This window comes from Pteropus vampyrus, unplaced genomic scaffold (assembly GCF_000151845.1).
Source record: "Pteropus vampyrus isolate Shadow unplaced genomic scaffold, Pvam_2.0 Scaffold41, whole genome shotgun sequence".
Lineage (NCBI taxonomy): Eukaryota > Metazoa > Chordata > Mammalia > Chiroptera > Pteropodidae > Pteropus > Pteropus vampyrus.
In genome coordinates this window covers 2,680,655-2,692,892 of record NW_011888822.1, presented here as the reverse complement: position 1 = coordinate 2,692,892, position 12,238 = coordinate 2,680,655, and the positions used below count along the sequence as shown (strand labels likewise).

Here is a 12,238-nt window from a genome sequence, read left to right as displayed (position 1 = left end):
AAGTTTTCCTTCTGATAGAAGCAGACATGGAATTCTGTCTACTTGGCTCTTCCGAACTGGCTGTTTGCCTTTCTGAAATGAACATGCTGTGCTAACTTCAGAAAGAATGTTGGCAGGGTCAGGGTGGGAAGGTTTGAAGCGATAATACTTGGATGGGTAATGCTTTCCTTTCCAAGGGCTAACACAGCTGTGACCTTTATGCAGCCAGCCAGCAAGGATCCAGTTTGGCCATATAAGAATGAGCTGTTTTCCTCCCTTGGGAGATGGAGAGAAATATAGGAAGCTGTGCCTGATAAAAGTAAAATCTTATTAAAGATGGTTTATAGTAAAGAAACTGGAAAGCCATTATAATTAATTTATGTCTTCCTAGTTTCTTGAAACAAATATTAATACCTACAGAGAAGTCATATATTAAGAATCAAAGAGAAAAACTCTTCCATTATTTCTTCTCTTTGAGTGTATGGGGGTAGGAAGTGAAAGAATAAACAGATATTAACAAAGAAAGCCAAGTTATCAAATGTCAAATGCTTCTAATTGACATACACTTGACAAGACGTCCAAAACTCTGTCTTTTGTTTGGACTCACTAAATATCTGAAACTGAATGTGTTAATGGTCCTTCTTTCTCCCCATCTTAACTATCACTCTTTGCCTCTGCCCTTTACAGGGCCAAACTTGTGTTTCTCAACTACATTATCCCAAGCTTTTATATTTTTGAAGACACAAGCATTTATCTTAATTGACAAGGATTCATTTTCAAAGCCCTGACCCCCCAACCCTGAGGATGTAAATATGTGGATTGTAATTTAATTTTAAGAAAACAATGTTGTCTTCACCATTAGGAAGACAACTTGTTTCATATTTCATTATCCCCTTAAGTCTGGCAGATCCTGTTCAGAAACCAAATTGCTAGTCCTTCTTTTAGAAGAAAAAAAAAAAATCTGAAAGTAAAATGTCTGCAAGCAACAGTGAGGCCAAATAAATTGGTTTTGCCTGGCCCCACATGACCCAACTTTGTTAGTGGGATGAGATGTCTCACCTGCACCTAGCTCCGCTCAACAACCTGCTCCATTTACCCCGAGATGGGTGACCCTGATATCTCAGAAGGCCACCCAGCAACTCTGCTTAATTTATTCAGATTGGACACATGACTCAATGCCAACCAATTTGTTGGTTGGCCAGTGTCTACTTAATCTATCTTCTCCAATACTACTTGTGTTGTTAATTGATAGCTGGCCCTTGAATTGAAAAGTCAACTGGTACAAGAGTAACGATATTGGAGCACACAACCAAAAAACCAAAAAACTAAAACAGAAAACTGGGAGAGAAGGGACCGGAATTTAGCAAAAGTACAGAATCATAAAGTCATGACAGAAAATCCAAGATTCAAGAGTGCAAGGGGCCCCTGAAAGAGAGTCAATCATATGCCTCGCTTCCTGGTTACATTCCTGGTCCTGAAGGCTTCATCTCAGGAAGCCCTTCTCATCGTTTGAGAGGGAGATCCTCTACTTGAGCTATTTTAAGTGGGTTTGTTTCTTATATCCAGAACAGACCTGACCAGGACACCATCCAACCTTACTTTCCCTTATTTCCCCTTATCCCCTATTCTGCACTGTTCGTCCTTCTTAGGAAAATCTTTGAGCTACTCCCTAGGCCAGCCAGGTTCATAATCCTGTTGCCTGTATTTTCAGTAATATTGCTAATATTATCACATGATTCTCAAACCTCTCCCTTCCCTGTCCAACAACCCTAGCCCTAGCTGTCAAACTCTGGGGAAGAATTTCTGTGAATGGTCCTGGTAGTAACCTTTTCTTTTTTATATTTTTATCTTTCAATTAGAGTTGTCATTCAATATTGTTTTATCGGTCTCCATATGGTCTCTTCTTTATACACCCAGTTATAGGAGTTCTGTTCAGCTAGTCTTCAAATGGTTCTTCAGGTTGACTGCTTCATAATTTAGTTGCAATTTTAATGCCATCATGGGAGGAGACGAGCACACCGTTTACCTACCCCGCCATCTTGACAGGAACTCTCTGGAAACTTCCGTTTTTATACATTATTGGTTAATAGTTCAAATTGCATTTTTACAAATCCTACTCATTGTTCCTGGCTCTATTTTCTGGAATTATGGAGAAGTCTACTGCTACGTCAGCACATGCTACATTTTTGGCAACTAACATATCCCAGTAGAAGAGTTTTCTCTTTCCTTTTATTCCTCATGAAGTGATTTCAAGGCCCCTGGTGGCTTCTCTTCCTCTGACACTGCCCCCAACCCCACCCCATGTCCATTTCATCAATTCCTACCCACAGTTAAGTGCTCAGCCTAAATTCACCTTCCTATGAAAATCGCCCAGGGCACACTCAGAGAGAAGTAGTTCATTCAGTGTAGTGGTTATCGACATGGGTTTTGAAATGAGACAAACCCAGGTTTGATTTCTGGCTTCAACATTCATGAACCATAAATCCTTGGCATGTTATCATCCATCTTTCCATGCCACGATGTCCTTATGTGTCCAATCTTAGTGCAATACTCGCCCCACAATGTTGTTTTGCAACGAAGTTGACCATATGTAAAGTGCTTAGTAGAGTGCTTGGCACACAGAAAAAGCTCAGTCAAGGGTGTTTTTTATTTCTTCATGTATATAAATCTCTTTTCTGAACTTTGGATAGGTTTACTGGTTCAGAGAATAATCTCTGAGATCAGACAGCATGGCTTGGTAATCAACTGAGTGACCTTGGGCAAATTACTGCACTTCTGGGTCTCTCTTCTACGAAGTAAAAGCACAAATAGTAGCTACCTCATATTACTGTTGTTCATGAGGCTAAAATGTGTTAACACGTGTCAGGAGCTTAGAAGAGTTCCTGGCACAAGATATCATCATCACTGAGGAGAGCTGTTATCTCAAGATTGAATACTTACACAATACCTGATTTCATGCCTGTACTTCTCGTCAGCTAATTCATTTGTAGCCGAGAAACCATGTTTTATATTTACAATTCTTGGGTTCAAAAACACATTTATTGGAAAGAATGAAGGAATCAATGAGGAGCATAGGATCTACAAATAAAATAATCCTAACTGGTATATTCTAGCAATGTTAGATAGTGAAGTCAGCACAAGACAAACACAGAAGTCCCATTTGGGGCTCCATATCTACCTGATGGTAAGAGATGGGGACAGGCTTCCGGAAGACTATCCACTCCACAATTTCGCTACACGGTGGGGTGGTCAAAGAACCAGTGTACCGGTAATAGCTGCCCAGGGATGCAGGCAGGAGGTCTCGGAGGACGAAAGGATCCAGAAAGGTCTCTTTCTCTGTTGGGGGGAAGAGGCAAAAGAAAAGCACACTGGTAAGTCATACCACACTGCAGACACCCAGGCAAAATCCTCTGCATGCTGGTGCCACATCACAAGCCTTATGTTTATTTACATCCTGAGGAGCACTAGCATTTGGTGTTGGGAAAGCCACAGCAAACAAAGCAGTGTTTCCTAGGGTGTGTTCTGAGGCACCAGTACTGCACTGTGGTTCATGAAAAACAGGTTCCATGACGAACAGCATTAGGCAACACTGCGGTCCCTCCCTCATCTCCAGGAAATGGACGGAACACTAGCATACTAAAGTCTCCGAGCGGTCCTGCAATGGGCCAGATTTTATCTAACCCGAATCCTCTACAATCATTTTTCACCACAGAACCCTTCTCTAGCTAATACTTACAAAGTAATAATCAGTAGAACAAACTCTGGACACCCATGAGAGAACCAGTGTGAAATGAAAACCATAAGTCAAGGGTAAAATACAGCTCCAAAGTTGGTTACATCCCATGATGGTTTCAACCAGTGGAAATCAAAGTGAAACCTAAACGAGGAACAACCCCGAACTTATAAAATTGTGGCTCTACTAAAAGGCTTCTTTCTTTTTACAAAAGTGGAGGGGTCTTTCCTGAAGTAGAAGATAAAACATTTAAGCTGAGATCCAACAATACTAACTCACAATAACTCTATGAGAAATTCAAGGTACAAAGAGTTAGTATCTGCCCAAGGTCACATAGCTCCTAAGTGGCAGAGCTAGGATATGAACCCAGATATGCTGACACCACAGCTTCCACGGACTGATTCAGCTAAAGCAGGAGCTGAAGTGAACTAGGTGAATACTAAAAGGTGGGGGCAAAAGAGGAAAAGAAGGGCACTTTAGGCCTTGGGAAGAACATGTGTGAAGGTCTTGAGGCAGGAAGAAATAGTGCAACAGAGACTAGGTTCTGTGTTACAATTCTCCCAATCAGTCTCAATAGATCATCCAGCTTATTTCACAAATCAGATAATGTTCTAATCTCTACCTGGGTCTCCAGAGGTCTAGTCCTGAGTTTAAGTCTGGGGTTACTTCCTCTTCCCTTTTTAGGCCATTATAGTCCTGTTAATGGCTTGCCTCAGCTCCGTAATGGCCTCTACCCTGGGCCCCAGCACATCCCTGGGGGACTTCAGGGATCCAGGTTACTTCTGGGACACGCCTGTGTCTACAGGAGTATTCTTCTCGTCTCACACTCCCTCCCCGCTCTTCTTTTGTGCAGAACAAACAGTGCAGGTATTTGGGCAAATGTGTATCCTCAAACTCAAGTGGTCTATGTAACTGGGAATAATGCGAAAACCCCAATGGAAATTGACTATATTAGAATAGCTAAAATTTCCTTTTGATAAAGATGAGTTGAAAAAAACTTTTCATTTAGCTTTTACTATACGTCAGGCACTATTCTGAGTATTTATATGTTGCAAACATTTAAATAGTACTTAACTGCTCTGAGAGCTTTTTAAAGATTAATTTATTTAATACTTAAAACGGCCCTGTGAAGTAGTTCCTATTATTACCACCAATTTACAGAGTTGGAATGCAAAACCAGGTGGTTGAGTTTAGAATCCAGGCTTTCAATATTCTTAAACCATCACTATACTCTCTCATTTCGCGACCCTATGAAATACACACTTTTACTATTACAATTTTACATCTGTGGAAATCAAGGCACAGAGAGGTTAAATAACTAAGCCCAAGGCCGCTACTGAACAGTGAAGTGGCAGCAGTTAGTCATAAGGCTGATTCTTATGTTTTCAATTCACTTTTAAAAGGAAAAATCAAATATTAACAATAAATACAAAAGTCTTCAAATCATAGGGTCCTATAATCAAAATTATAAAAATGGTTTCCGTTGGAAAAAGGCTGGAAATAATGGAATTGTCCCTCTGCCCACTGGCACATCTGGGCTTTAATTTAAACCTGGTTCCCAGCAGCCTGATGATGGGGACGGGAGGGGAATATCCTCAAGCATGCTTGGCTGGGACTGGTTTGGCTGGAAGGAGGAAATATTTTGGTCTTTCTTTGCACTTCCTGGACTATGTAAATAGCCAACACATGCCTCAAAGCATTTGAGCATGCGTAGGGCTTGACAAATCAGAAAACTGCTATCTTCATTTCTCCCTCATGTTGTAGGTGAACTTGGCATCACACCGCAGCACACAACCTGCCTTAGGGTCGAGGGCTTCAAACTGAATGAGGCCTGACCCAATATTAGGGTTGCAGTTAATGCTGTAGTCAGATAGGAAGCAACAAGACAATCTTACAGGGCCTGAGGCGGCATCTGAAGCCCCCATCTGAAGCATCCACTGGAGGAAGAGGCCAAGCTTTAAAGACATTAAAAGATAAAGCAGAAACATCTGCACTACCAATCTGAGGAGACTAGATTTCGAAAGAGAACACTGCTTCAGCAGGATCAAGACTCTTAAATAAGTTCTCTAGGGGCCTTTGAATTCAGCAGGGACTCATGGAAATTGTAGTTGTGACCACTGCTACAAATGCAGAGGGTTTCTCTGTCTTTGACCAACCCAAGGTCTTCAGAGGCAGATTCTGGCTTGAATTGATTAGAAGGTGCAATCAGACAGGTGGTGTGGGGGAGCAGACTGGGTGAGGGAGACAAAGAAGGCGGCTTCACCGCTTGTGTATTTATTCCACCGCCGTCATTGCCATTGATCTTAAAGGTCTGAGACCTGGAAGCTCCTTAGATAGCTCTAGTTGAGCATTCAGAAGTGGAAGAACCCTTTCCTCAAACAAAATCTCACTCAGGAGCCAGGCAACTCCAACAGCTGAATGTGCAGCCAGGTGACTGAAGTTGATCTGAGAATCCAGGAACACTGAAAACTACCACTTTAGTTCAATTTAATTTTATGGCTAGGGAAATGGAAGGCCAAGGTGAAGTAACGGAGCCAAGGTAGAAAACTGGAGTTGAATACAGACACTTGATTGGGATTCTTTCTTCAGGGAAACCCCATAGGCTCTGGAGCAGTAAGCCTAGGAGCGGGGAAAAACCACCTAGCGCCAAAAACCGAAGTCGAACTGCTGCCCTATCCTCAGCATCTCACTTCTCCATCCCTATAGGGCTTAGTGAAGGGAGCAGATTCTCAATCTGCTGGTTCAAACCTCTACTCCTCCTGATCTCAGTTACTAAACCTTCCCAGGCTGTCGTGAAGATTAAATAAATCAGCACAAGAAAGGGATTCAGAAAGAGCTTAAAACAGTAAATATCTCATAAATAATAAATATTACGTGAATTATTACTTATATTATTATTCCTCTAAGCTACCAAGGCCTAGCCATATACATCTTACATAACCATGTACTTCCTTTAAGTGTTTGTGCATGTGTTTTACTTTTAAAACTGGATTACTAGTGCCTTAAAAGCCCATCATGTCTGACATACTGTCCATCGACCTGAGCAGTACAGGTTACAATTTTTGTGTTTTCTTTGCCAAAGTTCTAGCATGGCTTTGAAACCAACTGACATGTAATAGCTGTGTGACATCAGGGAAAGGTCTTAACCTCTCTGAGGTGCTTCCCTTATCTGCAAAATGGGAACACTGAAAATATTTACTCCTCAAGGTTGCTGTGACAATTAAGCAAGCTAATAAATGTAATGGGCTTAGCACAGCGCCTTGTAAAACCTGATTTATCAAGGCAAGCACTTGGCGGAATGCAGGCTGGCTCATGTTGTGTTTTAAGCTAGGGATTAGCAAATATTTTCTTTAAATATTTGGGGTTTTGCAGGCCAAGAGGCAAAATTGAAGGCACTAGTATAACAAACACATTTCCACAACACAACCTTAATAATGTTATTCAAAATGCTAATAATTACTGAAGACAGTTTTTAAAATGTAGGTCTTCTATAATAAAAAGAATGGAATTCTTTTTTAGGGAAATGACATTTTACTTAATTAAGGTTCAAATCTAAGAACAATTCTTAGCTTGTAGGGGCCATTTAAAAATAAGCAGTAGAATTGATCTGGCCCTCACGCAACATTTTACCTCCCTATTTTAAGCCAAGTGTTGGGAGTTGGGGGCCAAGTGTTAGAAAGTCACCAGAAATGGGGGAGGGGGGGCGGGAGCACACTACATGTTCAGGCACCTCCATCACAATTTCTTTTGTAAACATACATTGCAGAATTAACTCTTGAGTTGTTGTCTTTCCCCCTTGAGTCTTCTAAGTTCAAACTTCACATTGATTTTTACTGATCTTCCTGAAAATATCATTTCCTGCTCAGTTCCACAGGCAGTGTTCCACTGCCAAATGGGGTGCTCATGACGCTTAATTCTAAGTCAGAAACAATTTTAGGAATAGCAGCCCTATATTTCTAGCACTGCCCAGAAAGCCCACGTAAGCCATAAGGCGCTCAGCTGGCTGGACTCAATACTGGGAGTGCCTGAGTACTGCCACTGGGAAGAAGAAATAATGGACTTTTCAGTTGAAAACACGAACTTCTCCACTGAGAAAATCTTAATAAATGTAGATATTTTAAATTTGAGAGAAGTGCTAAGGCCAGGCCCCCTAGATCTGAATCCTAACTTGTCTACTTAAAGGTCTGACCTAAGACAAGTTATTTAACCTCTTTGAACAGTTTCCTCATCTGTAAGATGAGATTACAATAGTACTGACCTCATTAGGAGGTTGTGAGTATTAAATGAATTAACATTAGTTACAGCATAGGAGAGTGTGCGACACAGAATAAGCACATATATGTGCTTATTAAACGTATCTTACTATAAGGGCAGTTTGACACCAACCCCCATACTGATCAGAGCATTTCTGCCTCTAACTTTTATCCTAATTAGTAATTTGAATTCAAAACATTCTTATCCCAGCCACTTAACTAGTTGAGAAAAAATATTTGAAACACTCTACTTATACTACCACTTATTCCATTATACCATAATAAGTAGGTACTATGCATTACTAGATAAAAGAATTGAAAAGAAATGAATCTCATATTCCACTTTCAAGGATCTCAGTGCTGTATGCGGACAATATTATATTTTAATAATTAATTGTTCATCAAAGAAAAAGATGAGGAACAGGGATGCTAAATTCGAAGCTTTTCAAATTGCAAAAATGAATAATGTATGACTTTTATATTAAATACACACTATATTAAGTAGTCTACATTTCACCCAACTCTGTCTTTCATTTTTAAGTATTCTAAACGACAATGTGAATAATCAGTTAGGGGAGTTTTGTTTAGAAGAAGAAATACCTTATTTGAATGCAAACGGAGTATATTTGAAGATGATTAAATTTTTCTTATCAATTAGAAAATTTTGTATGAGGGCTTTCAAGTCATGGTCAGCCATTAAACCCAGCGTGGCCCAGTTATCCTCGCCGTTTCCTTGAAACATTAAATTATGTCTGACTTGATTCTGTGCAATTTCTTATTTCTGATAGCAGTGCCAGGAGGCAATCTTTAATTAAAGAAAATCTGAAAGATTCAAACATGCATAATTGGATTAAAAATGTGATCATTAAAACATTAGATGATAATTATCTGATTGATTGCATTTCTTTCCATGTGTTAATGACCTAATATTTTCAATGCTTTAGTTACATAGGAAAAGCCCTTTATAAGATATAATGAACAATCAACATATAGAAGAGAACTATGAAATAATCAAGAATTACGGAATTACATTGAACACACACATACACACCAATGAACAAAGTATTATTACACTAGAAGGTATATGGGCAGGATGTTGTGGTCTCTGGGGGAGAACACTTGTGCCCCACAGAAAACAAAACAAAACAAAACAAAAACCAACAAGCAATTTTAGGGAAGTGTATAAGATAAACTAACAAAAGAAAAAGCCCAAGTTTCTATTTTTAGCACGATGATTTAATTTCTTCGGGGTTTCCCAAAACTTTTCATAAGAAAAAGCCATTAATTTTTCCTTAAACACTTAATATCACTGAGGTAGGGCTGGCCCTCTGCTTCTTGTTAGGGAGGGTAGGGACAGTGCAAAAAACTAGGTATTAGGCTACTCTAAATGGGGGGAAGAAGATTTATGACAGTGATGCTAAAGTTAATATGCATGCAAATCACCTGGGGAACTTGTTCAAATGTAGATTATGATCCAGTTAGTCTGGGATGGGGGCCGTGATTCCGTATTTTTAATAATGCTGACGACGCTCGAGCGAGTATCCAGTTTCTACAGGGACTGTACCAAGGGGCCCCTATACCCTCTGTGGTCTCATCCACTGCTACTTTCTTACTCTTAGGTAGAGCCACACTGGCCTCTTTGTTATTCCAGATCACACTACCCCAGGGCCTTTGCACTGGCTCTTCATGCTGCCTGGAACATTTCTTCACTGCTCTCTATTCATGGCCGATTTTAGACCAAATGCCTTTCAGCTGCTAACAACCTAGTCACACTGAATGACACATTTCTCAAAGAGGTCTCCCCTGATTACTGAACACTGTTTAGAAAATGGCAATTTTAGGGCCGGCTCATTGAGAAGGAAGCATTTGATTAAAAACCTGAAGACAAAAATGAACTATGTGGCTATCTGGGGAGAACATTCCAGGCAGAGAGAAAAGCAAGTGTGGAAAGGATTCTGCCTAGTGTGTGGCCGGTGTGAAATGAGCAAGAGGGAAAGTAAAAGAAAAAGTTCAAGAGCCCAAAATAAGATAGGCTTTAGGAGAAAAAAAATCAGCTGCTAGTTAAGTCCAGGCTAGAATTTGGTGAAAAATTGTGAAGCAGCCAAACACCTGACATAGAGTCAGCAGCTCTGGGTTAAGGATGGACCAACCATGAATGGACTGTGTCATCTGGGAGGACCAATGGGTCTGACTGGCTGGTGACAGAACACAGGAGCCAGAAATGGGAGGTTAGGATGGAACGAAAGAGCCTGAGGGCCAGACCCAGGGGTTTTAGGAGCTTGGCATCTAGAAGCCATCGAGGAAGTCAGAAAGCATTCGATTATAATTAAGATGATGACAGAGACCTTCCAGAGGGAGCCAAGAAATTAATTTTTTGATCTAAATATAAGCAATGATACTTTATGTATATAATGGGATGTTCACTATCAGGCATGTCACCTCTGTCATCAATAAGAAAAATGAAATGGGAAAGACAGGGCAATGGAAACGGGGCTAGCCCATTTTTAAGCTGTAGTTATTTACAAGGCTTCACGATAAGTGAATTTAAGAAACAAGCACCAGACTGACCCAAGAACAACAGAGAACTGTGGGGGTCCAAAGAGTTTCAAAGGACACTAGTTCCATTTCATTTTACCAATGAGGAAAATGAGGTCCAGAGAAGGAAACTGGCTGAACCAAGAGTACACAATGAAGTGGAGAGTGAAACTGGGTCTCTCAATGCAGAAACACTCTCTACCAGTGGGCAGAAGATTAAATGCATACCCCTAGGCCTTCCCTGTAAGGCACAGTGCAGAGAAAATCCTAGAGGCCCATATTACGACATGAATAACAAGTATGATTACAAGGTATGAGCAAGGGTGCCTTGAGAGGGAGAGAGTCCACATGATTAATCAAATTCCTATATTCAAGGACCCAGAGAGGAGCTCCGAGGTCATGAAACGGCCACTCCACCCTGATTTAAAGACAGCTAGCTTCCCTGCATTTATTGGTTGTTTCAGTTGGCTAAATGAGGCATTTTGATTTAAGGGTTGACGTTTGAACGAAACATATGTTGACATTAGTATTTCCAAAGAGATACTATATGAAGAACAGAGTCTTGTCAATAATTAAAGGAAAAACACGACATTTAAATGATAGTCATATAGTGACAAAAACCCCAATGTTATCACTGAATAGTTTCATTCTTTGCCTCTCTCCCCTACATGGTTCTTGTGGCCATAACTGACACATTGTGTACATTCTTTTAGAGTCCTTCTGATGCTCAGTCAATGACCTAATTCACAGAGGGGAAACTGAGACACACAAGAGCTAGTGATATTAACAATAATCAGGAAGTTAGTAAATGCTGGAAATAGAAACTGTCCCAGCACAGCTAGAAAGAGAATACATTTTAGAGTCCAATAATACTGGGCTGTCAAACCACTGCTCCACTGAATAAGCTGGGACAAATTAGCCAATCTTTATGAACCTCAGTTTACTCATCTTTCCCATAGGATTTTCTCACCATGCTGCTCTGAATTAAATAAGACTCTATGAATAGGACATCCTGTCAGGAACAGGTATATACCCAGAGGTTAACAGGAGAGGCTGCTGCTTCTTCCTTTCACCCACTTTCTGGTTCCTTAGCGACTACCTTTTTTCCTGATCTCACAGGGATATCCTTCACCAACCCCCAAGTCATCTTTGTCACCATCGTCTTCATCATTTCATTTTATTTTTGTATGGCCCAACTAAGTCAAGCAACACACATTCTATTTCAACATCCAAGCAGTGGTGGAGAGAGAACTCAGAGCTCCACAACCACCATTTGTCTACACATGGCCTCCATAATCAAGTCAACAAGTAAAACAACAACGCTGCTGGTTGTGGGAGTGCTGCCTGTGCCAGGCACAAGTACATACAATAAGCCACTGACTTCTCAGGACAAACCAGTAAGGTTGGCATTATTATTACCCCATTATACATACAGTTGAGAAAACTGAGCCACAAAGAGCTTAAGTGATTTGGGCAGGTTGTACAACTAGTGAAAAGCAGAACTGGTCAAGTCCAGAGCCTGTGCCCTTGGCCACTATACAACAGTGCCTTCTGCTGTACCAAGGTGATACACATGCAGCAGGGTAAGAAAATCACACACTGTAGCCTTAAGTGCTTTAGCGAGCACTGCAGTAAGTAACTGGAGACATTTTAAAACTCTCTTTGCTCCTCATATCCCATTGAAAAACCAGGAAAAGGGCATTTCTCTGGGCTCCTGTAACCCTGTTCGAATGATAAA

The 12,238-nt window shown here is 40.6% G+C and overlaps 1 protein-coding gene across 1 annotated transcript in view; it reads right to left on the bottom strand.

The window, feature by feature from the left end:
• Positions 1 to 12,238, bottom strand: part of PTPRG (protein tyrosine phosphatase, receptor type G) — a 650,284-nt gene that overhangs the window by 125,994 nt on the left and 512,052 nt on the right. The window contains exon 8 of the mRNA XM_023529707.1: positions 3,158 to 3,315. Coding sequence (XP_023385475.1) covers positions 3,158 to 3,315 — 158 coding nt within the window. The remainder of the gene's footprint in view (positions 1 to 3,157; positions 3,316 to 12,238) is intronic.